The sequence below is a fragment of the Mobula hypostoma genome, chromosome 12, assembly GCF_963921235.1.
Source record: "Mobula hypostoma chromosome 12, sMobHyp1.1, whole genome shotgun sequence".
NCBI classification, from domain to species: Eukaryota; Metazoa; Chordata; class Chondrichthyes; order Myliobatiformes; family Myliobatidae; genus Mobula; species Mobula hypostoma.
The window spans coordinates 54,675,754-54,695,162 of NC_086108.1; the positions used below are offsets into that span (position 1 = coordinate 54,675,754).

Consider the following 19,409-nt stretch of genomic DNA (forward strand, 5'->3'; position numbering starts at 1 on the left):
AGATTCTTTTTACATTCTTTATATTCCTCGAGCACCTCATTTACTCCATGCTGCCTATATTTATTGTAGATATCTCTCTTTTTTCAAACCAAGTTTCCAATATGTCTTGAAAACCATGGCTCTCTCAAACTTTTAACCTTTTCTTTCAATCTAACAGGAACATAAAGATTCTGTACCCTCAAAATTTCACCTTTAAATGACCTCCATTTCTCAATTACATTCTTGCCATAAAACAAATTGTCCCAATCCACTCCTTCTAAATCCTTTCGCATCCCCTCAAAGTTAGCCTTTCTCTAATCAAAAAATCTCAACCCTGGGTCCAGACCTATCCTTCTCCATAATTATATTGAAACTAATAGCAATGTGATCAGTGGACCCAAAGTGCTCCCCAACACAAACCTCTGTCACCTGATCTGTCTCATTCCCTAACAGGAGATCCAATACTGCCCCTTCTCTCGTTGGTACCTCTATGAATTGCTGCAAAAAACTATCCTGCACACATTTTACAAACTCCAAAGCACCCAGCCCCTTTACAGTATGGGCTTCCCAGTCTATGTGTGGACAATTAATATCTCCCACAATCACAACCTTGTGCTTACTACAAATATCTGCTATCTCCTTACAAATTTGCTCCTCTAATTCTCGCTCCCCATTTGGTGTTCTATAATACACCCCTATAAGTGTTACTGCACCTTTTCCATTCCTCAATTCCACCCAAATAGCCTCCCTAGACGAGCCCTCTAATCTATCCTGCCAAAGCACCGCTGTAATATTTTCTCCGATAAGCAATGCAACACCTCCCCCTCTTGTTCTTCTGATTCTATCACACCTGAAGCAATTGAATCCAGGAATATTTAGTTGCCAATCACACCCCTCCTGCAACCATGTTTCACTAATAGCTACAACATCATATTTCCAGGTATCAATCCATGCGTTAAGCTCATCCACTTTTCTTATAATGCTCCTAGCATTAAAATAAATGCATTTAAGAAATTTTCCACCTCATACTCTCTGTTTATCACTAACGGTGCAAACAACTTTACTATTTTCTTTTTCTTCTTTCTTCCCTACATCTGTTCCTACACTCTGGTTCCCCTCCCCCCTCATATCTAGTTTAAATCCACTGGAGCCTTTCTAGCAAACCTACCTGCAAGAATATTTGTCCCCCTCCACTTCAGATGTAAACCGTCCCTCCGGAACAGGTCCCACCTTCCCTGGAAAACTGCCCAATTATCTATAAATCTGAAGCCCTCCCTCCTGCACCATGTCTTCAGCCACGTGTTGATCTGCGCTATCTTACTATTTCTAAACCCTGCCTGCACATGGCACTGGTAGCAATCCTGAGATTGCTATCCTGGAGGTCCTGTCCTTTAACTTGGCGCCTAACTCCCTAAACTCACCTTTCAGGACCTCCTCACTCTTCCTACCCACGTCACTGGTCCCTACATGGACCATGACATCCGGCTGCTCACCCTCCCTCTTGAGGATACTGAGAACTCGATCCGAGATATCGCAGACCCTGGCACCAGGGAGGCAACAGACCATCTGGGATTCTCCATCTCTTCTACAGAACCTCTTATCTGTCCCCCTAAGTATCGAATCCCCTATCACTACTGCTCTCTTCTTTTTCCTCCTTCCATTCTGAGTTGAGGGTCCCATCTCGGTGCCAGAGACGCAACCACTGCAACTTGTCCCTGGTAGATTGTCTCCATCAACAGTATCCAAAACGATGTACTAATTATTGGTGGGAATGGCCACAGGGGTGCTCTGCTCATTCTGTCTATTCCCCTTCCCTCTCCTGACAGTCACCCAGCTACCTGTCTCCTGACTCTTAGGGGTGACTATCTCCCTGTAACTCCTCTCTATTTCTGCCTCTGCCTCCCAAATGATCCGAAGTTCATCCAGCTCCAGCTCCAGTTCCCTAACTTGGTTTGTCAGGAGCTGCAGCTGGATGCACCTTTTACAGGTGTAGTCATCAGGGACAATTGTGCTTGCCCTGACTTCCCACATACTGCATACGGAGCACTCAACTGCCTTAACTGCTGTCTCCATAATCTACTCCTAAGGTAATTAGATTTATTAAAGGAACTTACCCGGCCTTACCTCACTTGGAGTGAAGCTCTTCCTCAGCCTCTGCTCGCTGAAGCCGCTCGAGCCAAAGCCTTCCTACTCTGTCTCCCTTTACTCCGTCGCCCGCTCCGTTAATCTGCTCTCTTTTAAATACTTTGGCTGCCTCACGGTCCGACTTACATGCGCTTGCGCAGTCGTGCCCTGCTCAACTGCCGAAGGAATGAACGACTTCCACACACTTACTGAAGGTTAGTACATTCTAGCCCAATGCCATTCGCATTCTGGCACCCATTGTGTAGGACACCACTGGTCTTAACTGCAACTTCAAACTTTCAGTTCTTTTTTTAAGATATGGGAATTTAGGAAAAAGCGAGCATTTATTGCTCACCCATAACTGTCCTTCCTGCATATTTCTGGTGAAGGTACCACAATACTCTCGGGCAGGGAGCTCAAGGATTTGATGCAATATCAATGCAGATGATACAATATTTTTCCAAGTTAACATGATATGTGATGAGGAGTGGTGAATCAGGTTGTGGTGTTCCCTTGATTCTGCATTACTCGTCCTTCCTGCTGGTACAACTTTCAGACAGGTGATTAGTGAAGAGGTGAACATCTGGGACACAAACAGGGTGCAACCTACAGTTCAAAACCTTCTGACTCTGGTAACAACATTGCTATTAAGATAAGATAGGCACAATAATGCATCAAGCTTATTCCATCATGTCACGTATCCTATGTTTGGATTCTTTCAAATTTGTCTCCTCCCTTTTTTTTGTTAACCACCTGAGCTTCTGTATCTTAGCAACTGCTCTGAAGCTCATAATGCTCAGAATGGGATGCTTTAATTTTATTATCCCAAATGCAACAGGATCTAGACAGCCTTTGATGGCTAAACATTGTCATCAACATCTTGGAAATTCACTACTAGCCTGTTGTGTATGGGAATATCTAATAAAAACTGCAGATACAAAACTAGGTCAGGGTCTGGGAATTCTGCGGTACATGACTCGTGTCCTACCTCTCCAGAGCATTTCTAACATCCATGGTGTAAGCGTACGATAGGATCAATTCCATTTGCGCCTATTCCATCAGAGCAGTTCCAGCAGCACTGAAGCTCAGCGCTGCCTAGGACAGAACAGCACTCTTAGTGACAAATCCTTTCATCATTCCAAGCATTCATTCTCTGCACCATCTGCACCCCCATGGCTACTATGGGCATACTTGAAAACAGCAATTGCATAAATCCACTAAAACCTTTTCGTTTATGTGAAGCAAACCTGTGAACTCAGCCACCTAGAAGGACAATATTAGAAGATGTATAAGAACAGCACCACCTACAAGTTTCTTTCTGGGTGACAAAGATTTGAGAATGTATCACCATTTATTCATTGCCATTGGATGTTCATCCAGAACTCCCACATCATCAACAGTGTGGGAACACTTCAATCTGCAGTTCAAGAAAAGAGCTGCCCAAGAGCTTCTCCTTGGAAAAGAGGGCCTCACCACTAATGATTGCATTTCATAAACAACAACAGAATCTTCTAAGCACTATTTTTTGATCTTCCTGCTTCTGCCTGGTCAGTCAATAATTTTGTTTCTCTTGGAGTTTCCAGTCCCAATCTCAATTCAGTTTCCTCTGATAAGCATTCATGCCTCCTCTGTATCGTGCTTTGCTTTCTCCAAATGTCCATGGTTTATTATGAGCTACCCAGCAATACCACTCTCTGACGTCTCTCTGGCAGCCCTGCCCAGTGTGCCCACTAGGAAGTAATCTTTGACTCTGGAAACACTTCTCTTTATTCTACACCATTCATGTTCTCCACATCTTATCTTCTCCACTTCCTTCTACTCTCGAAAATAGTTCCCGAGTCATTTACAAATGCAGCTTCAAGCTTCCAATCCCCATTCTTTGATACTCCTTTTGCAACACTGGTTTTGCAGCTGCAATTACTCCCATACCGAAATCAAAATAGTGTAAATACTGGAAATATAAAACAAAAACAGAAAATGCTCTCATTCAAACTGATAGTCAATGATCTGAATAGTAACTGTTGCTCCACAGTAGCTGCCTGACAAAATGCATTTTCACTATTTTCTGCATTTACTCACTTATCTTTTCTATTATGCCTCAGATCCAAAAACGTGATTTCAAATCCACCATAGAACTTGGAAAACTAAGTAAAATAATTTTAAAATAGCCAGTCTCGGTAACACTGACCATGAAAATACTTGATTCTAGTAAACTTCATTTAGTTCATGATTATCCTTCTGGAAAAGAAACCTGCTGCCTTTATTCAGTGTGGCTTTCATTTGATTTTAGACAAACAGCAATGTGATTGACCCACACCAGGATTCTGAAAGGACTGCGTCATTCCAAAAACCACTAGATTGACACATGATAAGAATAAGACCGATGGACACCAAGCATCCACCAAAGATTTGGATTTGGCAAAAGGAAAGTAATTTTAGTCCAAATCATTCCAAATTTCTCATCACAAACATCTTGAAACTGGTGTTTCACCTGGGGAGATTGTTTATGCACCAGTCTGATGCAGTCATACTCATAGAATCCTGCTATACAGATGCCTCCGTCACAGTCCTTGGCTAGATACTGTCTTACTGGCTGGACAGACTTATCAGAGTTGGTGGCATAACAGTATGCATTTGAGAAGGAATGGCCATGACAGCCCGCAGCATGGACTTCAGACACCATTTATCCTACTGATCACTACCTATTGTCCCCCTTAAGCTACTGAATCAGTATTTCACCATGTTGAACAGCACCATGGAAGAACATCAGGAGAAGCAGTAGGGTGTACTCTGGGTCTGATTTACAATATCTATGACCTTGCTTTTCTCAGTAGTAACACCACAGATTGAGCTAACTGACTCCTGAAGGGCGTAGCTCTGGACACAGTACGTGGCAAAAGATGACTGAGTATCATGAGACTTAAACCTACCCGACCTTATCGTTACCAGTCTACGTGATGCAGAGATGTTTGTCCATGACGATAGGTGTGACCACTGCACAGTTCATGTAGAGACAACGTCCTTCCTTCATATGACATCACGATTCAGCTAAAATGGACAAATTCAGGTAGTTTAAAACTGGAAATCTGTAAGGAGCTCTGAGCTGCCAGCAGCAGCAGGATTGAATACCAACTTGACCTGCTACATTAGGATCGAGATCAACCTCCTCTCTACCAGGGAGAAAACCTCATTCAATGATGACTTTTGAAGGGAACACTGGGAGCTGCACAATCCACGTGTAAGAACGAGCTGCCGGCATATCAAAGCTGCAATAGGGATCTGCTTGTCTTTTCACCAGCTAAATCTGCATGCAGTATACAGGCCTTAGTGACCCCAGAACCAATGGATCAAATCAAAGCTACATAGTCATGTTACCTCCAGTCATTTATCTATTTAGAAATACAACACAGACCAGGCCCTTCCAGCCCAAACAGCGACACTGCCCAGCAATGCACCATTTTAACCCTACCCAAATCACATGACAATGTACAATGACCAATTAACCTTCGGAATGTGGGAGCATCCGGAGGAAATCCACGCTCTTGTAGGAACGACGTACAAACTTCTTACATACAGCATTAAAATTGAACTCCAAGCTCAGATGCCCTGAGCCATAATAGCATCACACTAACAGCTAACAGGAGAACGAATACCCCAACCACTACAAAAACAGAACCCAGCATGCGAGGGCCAGTAATAGTATTCCACCAATTTGATTAATTCCACATGATACCAGGAAATGGCTGAGAATGACGAGAATTCCAGAATTAACTATTCTCTGTCAAAGCTGTCCCAGTATATTTACAATGTTAGAAACTACCTGACCGAGTGGTAAGCTGCTGGCTATGCTGGGTCAACAAAAACGTGAGGTAAATCCAATCCAGCAAACTAACACCTTATCACTCTGTTCTAAATCATGAGAAAAGTGACAGAAGCTGTTGTTGGTAGTGCTTTCAAGCACCATTTATTCACCAGTAGCTCATCCCCTTCCTTCGTGTTCAGCTTTTCTACAACTTGTCTGTAATTCTTATTGCAGCCTTGATCCAGGCGTAAACAAACAGGATGACCTCCAGAGATGAGCTGAAAAGGACTGTCCATGATATCAAGGCAGCATTGGGCAAGAGGGGCATCAAGAAGCCCTGGTGCACTTATAGTTAGTGCAAATAAAGGGCAAGTTCTCTGCTGGCAAGGCTATTGTCTCAGGAAGGAAGTGATCTTGCTCAAGACCTTATTGCAGGAGTTCCTCAGAACAGTGTTCAGGGTCCACCAGCTTCAGTGATTCAATCTCATAGATATCCAGTCTAGCATCATAAGGTCAGAGGTGAGGTTGCTTGCTGTTTGCACACTTCAGCTCAGGATACGAAGCAGGCCATGTCTGCATTCACTGAAATCTAGACCCTTCAGGACCTGAAAATCAAAAAGCTAGTTGACTCAATGTTTTTGGAGCTGTCTAGTTAATACATGAATGTGATAAATAAATGATTATATGATAAATGATACATAAATTAATACATCAATAAATTTTATTAAACTTGCCTCTGGTATAACTAATCATTTTCCAGGTGTCCCTACACTCTTAAGTCTAAGGACATGGATTCGATATGTCTGAAACAAACAGTTTAAATAAATAGCTGAACTTGGCACCACTATTCGTTCAACTGCACTGCTCTGCGAAAGTTTTTTCTTTTTTTAAGGCATAACTTCCATTGCTGATACACAGATATCATTTGAGGTCAGTATTGTGCTCTGTCGTACTAGGCAGGGTTGGCAGGCAGTCAGCCAACAATCACTGCCTTGAAGATATATCGAATGAATGACCATTTGCTTCCACAACTATACCCAGCGTGAGTCAATGCCTTTAGCAGAAATGAAAAAAAGAAAGAATGGAGGATTTTTAAAAAGATTAAAATGCAATGAACTAAAAATGAAGATATATATTTTTCCAGGCTAATACATTTTAATAAAAGCAGAGGCAGGATTCAATTACTGAATTGTAAGTGAAAGGTTGGATGACTTTAATTGAATCAGTTGTTTTGTTATAAAGCAACGGCAGTTCCAGTATTGTTTTCCATGCCATCTGTCTGGGCTGTGCGTGTAGACGTTTGCTTCCTGTGCTTCTGTATGGCTCTGCCTACCGGGGCATAATCACGTAAGAGTGCTGTGCATCAGCAGCCTCGGATTATTGGATGGAATATTGACCTTTGACTGCATGTGAATGACAAATCAAAGGTCAGCATTTTAGAAATCCTGCACAATTCTACAGCTGATCCTGGGTCTGAAAGGATTTAACACTGACTGCAACTAAAGGTAGGGAGAATGATGACTAATTAGTTTATGACATCAAAGATAACAAATAAATTATGCAGAACATTTCAAAGATATCTCTAAAGAATGCATACTGTTCCAAAACATAAAAAATGCAAAACCTGCACTCTGATATTATCAAAAGGACAATGCTATTTTTAAACTTACGTACCAAATGATTAGGCAGTATAAAAGGCTTTGAAACCCTTTATATCACAACAGCACTGCTAGTCGTTGTATTTTTGAATGCTTTTATCTAACTCTGTCTTCAAGTCATTTTCTTAAATTTGTCAATACACAAATGAATTAATTCAAACAATTGGCTCTTTTGAATTCAATAATATTCTATTTCTGAATACAATGGAATGATAACTTAAGGTGGATATACTAGTTAGTTCAGTACAGAAAAAATATTGTGTATTTGTTCTATTTAACGTATATTAAATGTCTGATTTTCTGCAAGGCATTGGCAACCTTTTGGAATTCAACGCCGTACTGTACAGAGTTCCTCTATGCAAAGGGATAGGAACAAATGGGATCTGTGAAACAGGGATCACTTTCCGCATTGATAAGAGTACACATTCAGTACTTTTCAAGGCAACGGTCATAATCCCTTTCCACTTGCTGTTTTTGTTTTCTTCTACATCTGCCTGACAGTCCGATGGAGATTTAAAGCTAATTACAGCCAGCAGAAGCAAGCCTGAAGCCTAGTAGAGACAAATGTGGAACCAAGGGAATACAAAATTAGAATGTGAGTGAATTTTAAATCTATTCTAACTGAAAAAAATGTTCATAATGGCTAGAAATGCACAAAATGACATAAATTAATATAATTATATATTATACAAACAATATGCAGAACACTATGTGTTACTGAGTAACTGGATACTTCACTATATTCCTTTAAACATTGTGGCATTCTTGAAATGATGTAAGATTGAGAAAAAGTATTTCACAGCAGATATAATCTTGCTGTTCTTTACTTCTGTTCATCAAATTCCATATTTGGTTTTAAAATTAATGTAATATCTTGAGGTTTTTCTGACAGGAGAGAAAAAAAGCATGCTTTCATTTTTTAAAAATTCTTTTATTGCCATAAATTCAGAAATGTTCAGTTTCTATTGTGAAAGAAATCAGGATTTACAATCTGGTCTTGTCATGACTTACTAACTTGACTGAGGTTTCTGATGAGGTGTTGAAGGTGATTGATGACGGTAGAGCTGGGGATGTTGTCCATGTAGATTTAGGCATTTGACGAGGTCTATCAAGGAAGGCTCATCCTGAAGATTAAGATGCATAGGATCCATAGTAAATTGGCCATTTGGATTCAGAACTGGCCTGCCCATAGAAGGCAGAGGGTGGTGGTCAAAGAGAGTTATTCTGTCTGGAGGTCAGTAATTTGTGGTGTCCTGCAGGGATTGGTACTGGGACCTCTGCTGTTTGTGATGTACATAAATGACCTGGATGAAAATGTAGTTGGGGGCTTAGTATCTATGCAGATGATAAGAAGGTTGTTGGTGTTGTGGATAATGTAGATGTGGGTAGCAAAGAGTACAGTGGGATATAGATCAGTTGCAGACATGGATTGAGAAATGGCAGATGGAGTTCAACTCAGCCAAATGTGAAGTGTTGCACTTTGGCAGGTCCAATGTAAAGAGACAGTACATAAGACCATAAGACATAGGGGCAGAGTTAGACCATCTGGCCCATTGAGTCTGCTCCGCCATTCAATCATGGCTGATCCTTTTTCTTCTCTTCCCTAACCCCAGTTCCCGGCCTTCTCCCCATAACCTTTGAGGCCATGTCCAATCAAAAACCTATCCATCTCTGCTTTAAATACACCCAATGACCTGGCCTCCACAGGCATGTGGCAACAAATTCCACAAATTCACCACCCTTTGGCTAACGAAATTTTTCCGCATCTCTGTTTTGAAAGGGTGCCCCTCTATCCTGAGGCTGTGCCCTCTTGCCCTAGACTCTCCCGCCATGGGAAACATCCTTTCCACATCTACTCTGCCTAGGCCTTTGAACATTCGAAAGGTTTCAATGAGATCCTCTCCTCATCCTTGTGAATTCCAGCGAGTACAGACCCAGAGCCATATGTTCCTCATATGATAACCCTTTCATTCCTGGAATCATCCTTATGAACCTCCTCTGGACCCTCTCCAATGCCAGCACATCTTTTCTAAGATGAAGGGCCCAAAACTGTTCACAATACTCAAGGTGAGGCCTCACCAGTGCCTTATAAAGCCTTAGCATCACATCCTTACAGTGTTGAGGGCAAAACCCTTAACAGTGTTGATGAACAGAGGGATCTTGGGGTCAAAGTTCATAGTTCTTTGGAAGTGGCTACACAGGTTGATAAGGTGGTTAAGAAGGCATTTGGCATGCTTGCCTTTACTATTTGTTATAAGTTCAAAAGGCAAGAAGTTATGTTGCTGCTTTATAAAACTAGTTAGGCTGCATTTGAAGCATTACATACAGTTCTAGTCACCCCATGATACGAAGGAAGTTGAGGCTTTGGAAAGGGCGCAGAGGTGATTACAGGGCATGTGCTATAATGAGAAGTTGGACAAACTTGGGTTGTTTTCTCTGGAGTGGTGGAGGCTGAGGAAGATCTGATAGAGGTTTATAAGATTATGAAAGGTGTAGATAGAGTAGACAGACAGTATCTTTTTCCCAGAGTTGAAATGTCTAATTCCAGAGGGCATGCATTTAAGATGGGGGGGGTAATTTTAAAGGAGATGTTAGAGGCAAGTTTTTCCACACAATGAGTGGAGGGTGCCTGGAATGCACTGCCTGGTGCAGTGGTAGGGGCAGGTATAATAGGGACTATTAAGAAACATTTAGATAGACACATGAATGTGAGGAAAATAGAGGGATATGGACATTATGTAGGCATAAGGATTAGTTTAGTTGGCTATTTGATTACTTATCCATTTGGTTCAGCACAACATTGTGGGCTGAAGGGCCAGTTCCTGTGCTGTTCTATGTCCTATGGTTTAAGCACAGACACCTTGACAATAAAAATCATTGTAATATATCGCATGGATTTCTTCTTTATCCTCAATTAACATCTAAATGTTAAAATCTTTAAACTGTATTGTGGAAATACGCCATGTTCTCATTGATTGTGAGACATGATGACCTTGTTTTAATGTACTGAATTCATACATCTGCCATATACTAAGAGGACATAGCTGCACTGAAGAATTTGTTGGAATTGTTTAGTATTTTACATGGTGAATGTGTCTTAGTAATGGTGATCTCCGAATCATAAGCTTGTGATGTGCCTCAAATGTTATGCTTGTACCTGTGTCTTAGTTAAACACTCTAGGAAAGTATGTGCAAGAAATAACTGGTCTATGTAGCTGGTTCTCTGCCCTGAGTATTGTTTAGTGTTGAATTAATGTAGCAGTCTTCCCACTAGTGAATATGCACCCGGAATACTTCAAAGTATTACCAGGGAAAATTGAGTCCAGGTTTCTTGTAGACTGCGAAAATGTTAGCTAATGAAAGGATCCTAACTTCAAGCTTTGCTTCATGCTCAAGGAAGGTTAAAATGGAGCTCAGTTTACAGTATGAAGACACAACAAATTCCGCACTTAGTTTATACTTTCACCAGGATCTTTAGAAGGATCAATGAAATGATACATTGGTGCCTTAGGGAGAGCTTTTCCTGAGTGGAGTGAAAGGAATTTTGTCTTGGTCTGGAAGAGCATACAGTGGAATGCAAAAGCTTGGGCACTCCTCTTCAAAATTTGTAGTCATAGTCATAGTCATACTTTATTGATCCCAGGGGGAGATTGGTTTTCGTTACAGTTGCACCATAATAATAAATAGTAATAGAACCATAAATAGTTAAATAGTAATATGTAAATTATGCCAGTAAATTATGAAATAAGTCCAGGACCAGCCTATCGACTCAGAGTGTCATACCCTCCAAGGGAGGAGTTGTAAAGTTTGATGGCCACAGGCAGGAATGACTTCCTATGACGCTCTGTGCTGCATCTCGGAGGAATGAGTCTCTGGCTGAATGTACTCCTGTGCCCACCCAGTACATTATGTAGTGGATGGGAGACATTGACCAAGATGGCATGCAACTTAGACAGCATCCTCTTTTCAGACACCACCGTGAGAGAGTCCAGTTCCATCTCCACAACATCACTGGCCTTACGAATGAGTTTGTTGATTCTGTTGGTGTTTGCTACCCTCAGCCTGCTGCCCCAGCACGCAACAGCAAACATGATAGCACTGGCCACCACAGACTTGTAGAACATCCTCAGCATCGTCCGGTAGATGTTAAGGGACCTCAGTCTCCTCAGGAAATAGAGACAGCTCTGACCCTTCTTGGAGACAGCCTCAGTGTTCTTTGACCATGGTTATGGTGAGAAGGCGGGGGAGTGGGACTAAATAGGAGAATGGATCAGCTCATGATAAAATGGCGGAGCAGACTCGATGGGCCGAATAGCCTACCTCTGCTCCTTTGTCTTATGGACCAGTCTAGTTTATTGTCAATTCGTATCCCCAGGTATTTGTAATCCTCCACCATATCCACACTGACCCCCTGGATGTAAACAGGGGTCACTGGTACCTTAGCTCTCCTCAGGTCTACCACCAGCTCCTTAGTCTTTTTCACATTAAGCTGCAGATAATTCTGCTCACACCATGTGACAAAGTTTCCTACCGTAGCCCTGTACTCAACCTCATCTCCCTTGCTGATGCATCCAACTATGGCAGAGTCATCCGAAAACTTCTGAAGATGACAAGACTCTGTGCAGCAGTTGAAGTCCGAGGTGTAAATGGTGAAGAGAAAGGGAGACAAGACAGTCCCCTGTGGAGCCCCAGTGCTGCTGATCACCCTGTCGGACACACAGTGTTGCAAGCACACGTACTGTGGTCTGCCAGTCAGGTAATCAAGAATCCATGATACCAGGGAAGCATCCACCTGCATCGCTGTCAGCTTCTCCCCCAGCAGAGCAGGGCGGATGGTGTTGAACACACTGGAGAAGTCAAAAAACATGACCCTCACAGTGCTCGCTGTCTTGTCCAGGTGGGCATAGACATGGTTCAGCAGGTAGATGATGGCATCCTCAACTCCTAGTCGGGGCTGGTAAGCGAACTGGAGGGGATCTAAGTGTGGCCTGACCATAGGCCAGAGCAGCTCCAGAACAAGTCTCTCCAAGGTCTTCATGATATGGGAGGTCAATGCCACCGGTCTGTAGTCATTGAGGCCGCTGGGGTGCGGCGTCTTCAGCACAGGGACGAGGCAGGACGTCTTCCACAGCACAGGAACCCTCCGGAGCCTCAGGCTCAGGTTGAATACATGGCAAAGTACTCCACATAGCTGAGGGGCTATTCTGTTACTGTGAATAGCTAAGCGAGTAAAAGATTACCTGATTTCCAAAAGTCATAAAGTTAAAGATGACACATTTCTTTAATATTTTAAGCGAGATTACTTTTTTATTTCCATCTTTTACAGTTTCAAAATATCAAAAAAGGAAAAGGGCCTGAAGCAAAAGTTTGGGCACCTTGCATGGTCAGTACTTAGTAACACCCCCTTTGGCAAGTATCACAGCTTGTAATCGCTTTCTGTAGCCAGCTAAGAGTCTTTCAATTCTTGTTTGGGGGATTTTCGCCCATTCTTCTTTGCAAAAGGCTTCTAGTTCTGTGAGATTCTTGGACCGTCTTGCATGCACTGCTCTTTTGAGGTCTATCCACAGATTTTCAATGATGTTTAGTTTGGGGGTATGTGAGGGCCATGGCAAAACCTTCATCTTGCTGCTCTTGAGGTAGTCCATTGTGGATTTTGAGGTGTGTTTCGGATCGTTATCCTTTTATAGAAGCCATCCTCTTTTCATCTTCAGCTTTTTTTTTTACAGACAGTGTGATGTTTGCTTCCAGAATTTGCTGGTATTTAATTGAACTCATTCTTCCCTCTACCAGTGAAATGTTCCCCGTCCCACTGGCTGCAACACAAGCCCAAAGCATGATTGATCCACCCCCATGCTTAACAGTTGGAGAGGTGTTCTTTTCATGAAATTCTGCACCCTTTTTTCTCCAAACATACCTTTGCTCATTGCGGTCAAAAAGTTCTATTTTAACTTCATCAGTCCACAGGATTTGTTTTCCAAATGCATCAGGCTTGTTTAGATGTTCCTTTGCAAACTTCTGATGCTCAATTTTGTGGTGAGGATGCAGGAAAGGTTTTCTTCTGATGACTCTTCCATGAAGGTCATATTTGTGCAGGTGTTGCTGCACAGTAGAACAGCGCACCACCACTCCAGAGTCTGCTAAGTCTTCCTGAAGGTCTTTTGCAGTCAAATGGGGTTTTTGATTTGCCTTTCTAGCAATCCTATGAGCAGTTCTCTCGAAAAGTTTTCTTGGTCTTGCAGACCTCAACTTGACCTCTACCGTTCCTGTTAACTGCCATTTCTTAATTACATTACGAACTGAGGAATCGGCTACCTGAAAATGCTTTGCTATCTTCTTATAGCCTTCTCCTGCTTTGTGGGCATCATTTATTTTAATTTTCAGAATGCTAGGCAGCTGCTTAGAGGAGTCCATGGCTTCTGATTGTTGGGAAAAGGTTTGAAGAGTCAGGGTATTTATAAAGCTTTGAAATTTGCATCACCTGGCCTTTCCTAACGATGACTGTGAACAAGCCATAGCCCTAACAAGCTAATTAAGGTCTGAGACCTTGGTAAAAGTTATCTGAGAGTTCAAATCTCTTGGGATGCCCAAACTTTTGCATGGTGCTCCTTTCCTTCTTTTCACTCTAAAATTGTACAAAACAGAAATAATACACTAATCTTACTTAAGATGTTGAAAAGAGTGTTTCATCTTTAACTTTATGACTTTTGGAGATCAGTTCATCTTCTACTCACTTAACTATTCACAGTAACAGAAATTTTGACCAGCGGTGCCCAAACTTTTGCATGCCACTGTATAAGATGATGTAAAACGAACTGTGTCATTTACATAATTTGTACTTGCATTTAGAAACTATACTTACTTCAGAATAGGTTAATCGGTCATTGTAAATTGTTCTGCAATTTGGCTAGTGTTAAATAGGTGGGTTGCTGGGCATGCGACTCATCGAGCCGGAAAAGCCTGTATCTTTAAAAAAAAATAAAAGTTGGACAATTTAAACTCATGACCACCAGTATTTTCACTGGCTGAATTATTAAAGAAATTGTCTAATTTATAATAATGCTGGGAGTGTTCCCAAATTTGATCTTTATTTATATGGATTAATTATATCAATGAAACAGATGAGATTCACTCTGTACAAGTTGGGGAGGGGAATGACAATGACAGTCTCAGGCTCCATTTGAGCAGCTGGTATTGAAGTGTGATCAAACATGTGAAATTTGACTGATTTTTCTTGCTGTAAGTCTAGTAACGCTGTGGTTGCCCCGGGGCTAGGAGCAGTTAATTTATCGGGGTCTGATATTCAGGCCTGATAATCATCGCAGAGCACTGCAAAGACAATCCAATTACAGACAGGTATTTTGGTGAGGCAGAATTCATTTAAGATTAGTAATGAAACTATTTAGAGAACCAATAATGAAATTGGGGAAATGCATTAAAGGAAATCTAATCATTTAAATGTTAGGAGTTCAGATCTCGATAAGAAAAATAAACATGTGAGAGGCATGGAGAGGCAGGAAGAACATCACTGGCTTCAGTCAGCCTAGTTGTAGAGCCTTGGAACGCAGACACAAAGGGCTGATGGGTTAAACCAACCCTTCAATAGGTTTGGCAATTGCTTTCCTGTTTACACACTCCTCAGCACACCAGCCCAGTGTTCCCTTAGCACCAACACCTCCCCTCCTCCCCCCCCTCCAATTCAACACATGGAAGAACAACTAAGGCTACCATGGTCTACAATCCCTCCTCCCCCTGCACCTACCATCCACACCTCCACATACCAATTGCCATTGTTTGGATCTTCACCTCCCCCAGCCCCCCAGTCGTCATGGACTTGCCTTCACTACTGAGCAGGTGAAAAGGACTCTGGGGAAACTCAGACACAGCAAAGCATCAGCACCAGACGGTGTGAAGGAGAGTGCTGAGCAACTGTGGTGAGTTCTCCAGTGCATTTTCAGTCGGAGTCTCAGCCTGGAAAGGGTCCCGACTGTGTGGAAAACATCATGTGTGATTCCTGTGCCCAAGAAGGACAGAGCAAAAGTCTTGAATGACTACCGTCACTGGCCCTGGGCTCACTCATCCAGGAGTCCCTAGAGAGGCTGGTCCTGGCTCATCTCTGCCCCCTGGTCAGGTCAGCCCTCCATTCCCTGCAATTTGCCTACCAGGACCACACTGGAGTTGATGATGCTGTCACGTACCCTCTGAACAGAGCCTACTCACATTTGGATAAGCAGGGCAGGACTGTGAGGATCATCTTTTTTGATTTCTCAAGTGCCTTCAAGACCATACTGCCCTCACTGCTGGGGGAAAACTCCATTCAATGCCGGTTGGCACTTCCATTGTATCCTGGATAATGGACTACCTGACTGGCAGACCACAGTTTGTGTGTCATACATGGCTATAAGCAGCACTGGGGCCACACAGGAGATTGTATTGGCTCCCTTCCTGTTTACCAGTATACCCCGGACTTCAGATACAACACTGAGTCATGTCATCTGCAGAAATTCTCTGATGACTCAGCAATATTTGGAGGTATAAAGGGAGGATGGAAGGATGAATACAGAGTCCTGGTGGAGGACTTTGTCACATGGTCATCTGCAGCTCAATATCAGTAAGATAAAAGGGATTTTGTTGGACTTTAGAAAGACTAAGTCTGCACTGCTCCCTGTTACTGATAGTGAGGACGTGGATGTGGTGAGGACCTACAAGTACTTGGGAGTGCACCTGGATGACAGACTTGAGTGGAGCACCAACAGAGAGGCTGTGTACAAGAAGGGCCAGAGTTACTCCGCTTCCTGAGGAGGCCTTGGTCCTTTGGAGTATGTAGGCCCCTCCTTCACATGTTCTACCAGTCTGCTGTCATCAGTACAATCTTTTATGCAGTGGTGTGCTGGAGCAATGGTATTAACACAGATGATACCAATAAACTGATTAGAAAGGCTGGCTCTGTTATAGGAATCAAATTAGACACACTAGAGGCTGTGGTAGAACACAGGGCCCTCTGGAAAGTCCTGGCAATTCTGGACAATGCTTTTTACCTTCTATGCCACCTTGGCTGAACAGAGGAACACATTCAGTAATAGACCAAGACAACTGCGCTGCTCCAAAGAGTGCTATATTCTTACCCTCGGCCACTAAGCTCTATAATGAGTCAAACTATAGCCAGGAAAGTGATGACCCCCTCCTGTTAGATTATTATTAACCTCTGTTTAGTTCCATTTACCACACTCCGCTATCGCAGACAACCTGTGTAATACTGAGCAATTCTACCATCACTTCTTATCTGGACAGTTTGAATGTTGACCCATGATCATATAATATTACAGTAATTCTTGCACTACCATCTTATAAATGTGAACTTGTAAATCTTGTACATCTTATTTTTTTAGGTAACAATTATCTTTTTTTCTTTACTTTTCTTACTTTCCATCTATTTGTGTATCACAGATATTTGTATACTGTATCTGTGTACGTGTAATGCTACTGTGACACTGCAATTTCCTTTTGGATCAATAAAGTATCTATCTGTTTACAGTATGTGGGGAGCCCAATGTGAAACAACGTGGATTGAAGTCTCACAAACATATACAATAAATTGTATAAAATGTGGATACTAACTCCAATCGTGTTCCTCCTCTCCCGAATGTACTGATTTGTGTGGCAGTATTGTTTCACAGCCAATTATACTTTTCTAGTACTTCATACAATAGCCTTTGCAATTGAATGTGAATAGTGAAAGGTTTAGCAAAACTAAGAATCTGTCGTACTTTAACAAATATGCTGGTGAGCATTACATGTGATTTTCCTGACTAAATATTCAAATACTTGATTTATAGCATATGCTATTAAAATGGCCATGAAATTTCTGTTTATGCAATTGTTGCTGGCTATAGACTGCCCCAAGCAGTAGCTAATATGTAGGACAGAGGCACAATGGGGCCTATATGAGGATTAAGAGGAAGTGTGGGTGATTTTAATCTTCATGTACATTGGACATACCAAATTAAAAATAAATGTCTTGAGAATATCTTCAGTCACTGTGTCAGTGATGGTTGCTAAGAACAACACATCATGGAGCCAGTCAGGCAACACATTATTTTAGACCTTGCTATGTGCAGGGAGGATTAATTCATTGTCTTTTATAGAGGAACTTCTGCAAAAAAAAAGTATTATAGTGCGTTAGAATTTCACGGCCTGAAAATAAGAAACATATGTCCAAATCTGGTGACTTAAATGGAAGTAAGAGTAATTACAAAGAAGTGAAGGTGCTGCTGGCTAAAATGGAACTGGAAGATAAAAAGTAGATAAGCAGCGGAAGATACTTAAGGAAGTGCTTCATAATTCATCACCTGGTGCGCTCCATTTAGAAACAGAGACACAGTAAGAAAGATTGGAAAATGTTAGAAACCAGCAAAGAATAATAAAAAAAACACGAAAATAGAACAAGAGAGAACTATGATATTATTAAGAGCTTCTACATGGACATAAAATAGAAGAAAGTATCTTAAGTCCCCAGGTAGATGAAAGTGGGAGATTAATCAATGGGAAATAAGGCAATGACAGAGACCACAAGCACATCTGCCATCTTCCTAAAAGACATTTACAGCCATTCTAACACAGAAAACTATGTCAGAAACATGAGGAAACTATGTCAGAAAATAAGATACTAGGCCAGTGGGCTAGACATCTGCTATTTGGAAAGTGACTGAATCTACAATTCAAGGTAACAAAATTTAGAATAAAGCGATAGCATGGTATTATGAAAGGAAATCATGTTAGGCAAAGTTCTTTGAGGTTATAACAAGCAGGTTGGATAAAGCAGAACCAGGTGATTGAATGTATTCAGACTTGCAGAAGGCATTTGATAAGATGTCACACAAAGAAGCACTGCATAATGTAAGCCTCTTGGAACTGTTGGTAATATATGAGCATGGTAAGGATTGGCTAACTAAGGGTAATGAATTTTGTTCAGGCTGATAGTCTGCAGAGTTATCTGTCTCAGGGAGTGCTGAGGACTGAACCTTTGAACACATTCAAGGCAGAGAATCAGATTTTGTCTATATGAGAGTCAAGTATTAAGAGAACAGGCAGGGAAGCGAATCAGAGGCTAAACTCAGCCAGGATCTTGTTATATAATGGGGCAAGCATGAGGGAAATTTGGCCAGATCTTGCTCCCACTTCTAATGTTCTTAAACATTCACAGTTCAACAGTTTTCTGGTAGCAATATTACTTATCTTGTGTTTTCATTTGACCTTTAGCAGAAGTTGAAAACAATGGAATCAGAACATATTCGAAAGAAACAAGGATTACAATGTCTCTCCTCTTTAATGTAGATGGAAACATACTTACAATCAACGAAGTACAACAGAAACATATAACAATCATTTTCATAATTACAGATTTGATCTTGTTCATTCTGAATTATAAGCTCAGTTGATGCTGGAACATAACCACTGAATGGTAACATATCTTTTCAAGATGAGTCAGCCCTCTCTTACAACATCAGTCATAGATTCACACAGCACAGAAAGAGGCCCTGCAGCCCACGGGATCCATCAATCGCCCATTTCAGTTCAGGTAAGACATTTCTGATTCCAGCAAATGCTCACGTGGTCCACTTGCTGACAGGAACATACAGCATCTCATGCGATATTGGCAATGTTTCTTCAAATAACATTCATTCACATGAACCACCAGTGCAATTGGTCCTGGGCAATCATTAACACATTTCTATAATTAGCTTCTTGTACAAATATAGTATTCTCTACTTCGAAATGGTGATCACAGCTCCGGCATCGTGTTGTTCCTTCATCTTTATGTGTTTGGACCCGCAGTAGAACTAAGATCT

At 41.7% G+C, this 19,409-nt stretch overlaps 1 protein-coding gene across 2 annotated transcripts in view; it reads left to right on the forward strand.

The window, feature by feature from the left end:
• Positions 1–7,342: 7,342 nt before the first annotated feature.
• Positions 7,343–19,409, forward strand: part of dnajc6 (DnaJ (Hsp40) homolog, subfamily C, member 6) — a 132,986-nt gene continuing 120,919 nt past the window's right edge. The window contains exons 1-2 of one of the 2 annotated variants that reach the window (XM_063064144.1): positions 7,343–7,410; positions 8,065–8,158. In XM_063064144.1, the coding sequence (XP_062920214.1) occupies positions 8,128–8,158 (31 nt within the window). In that variant the 5' untranslated portion in view covers positions 7,343–7,410; positions 8,065–8,127. Of the gene's footprint in view, positions 7,411–7,803; positions 8,159–19,409 lie in introns of those variants that run through there. The other variant, XM_063064145.1, reaches the window with a different exon arrangement.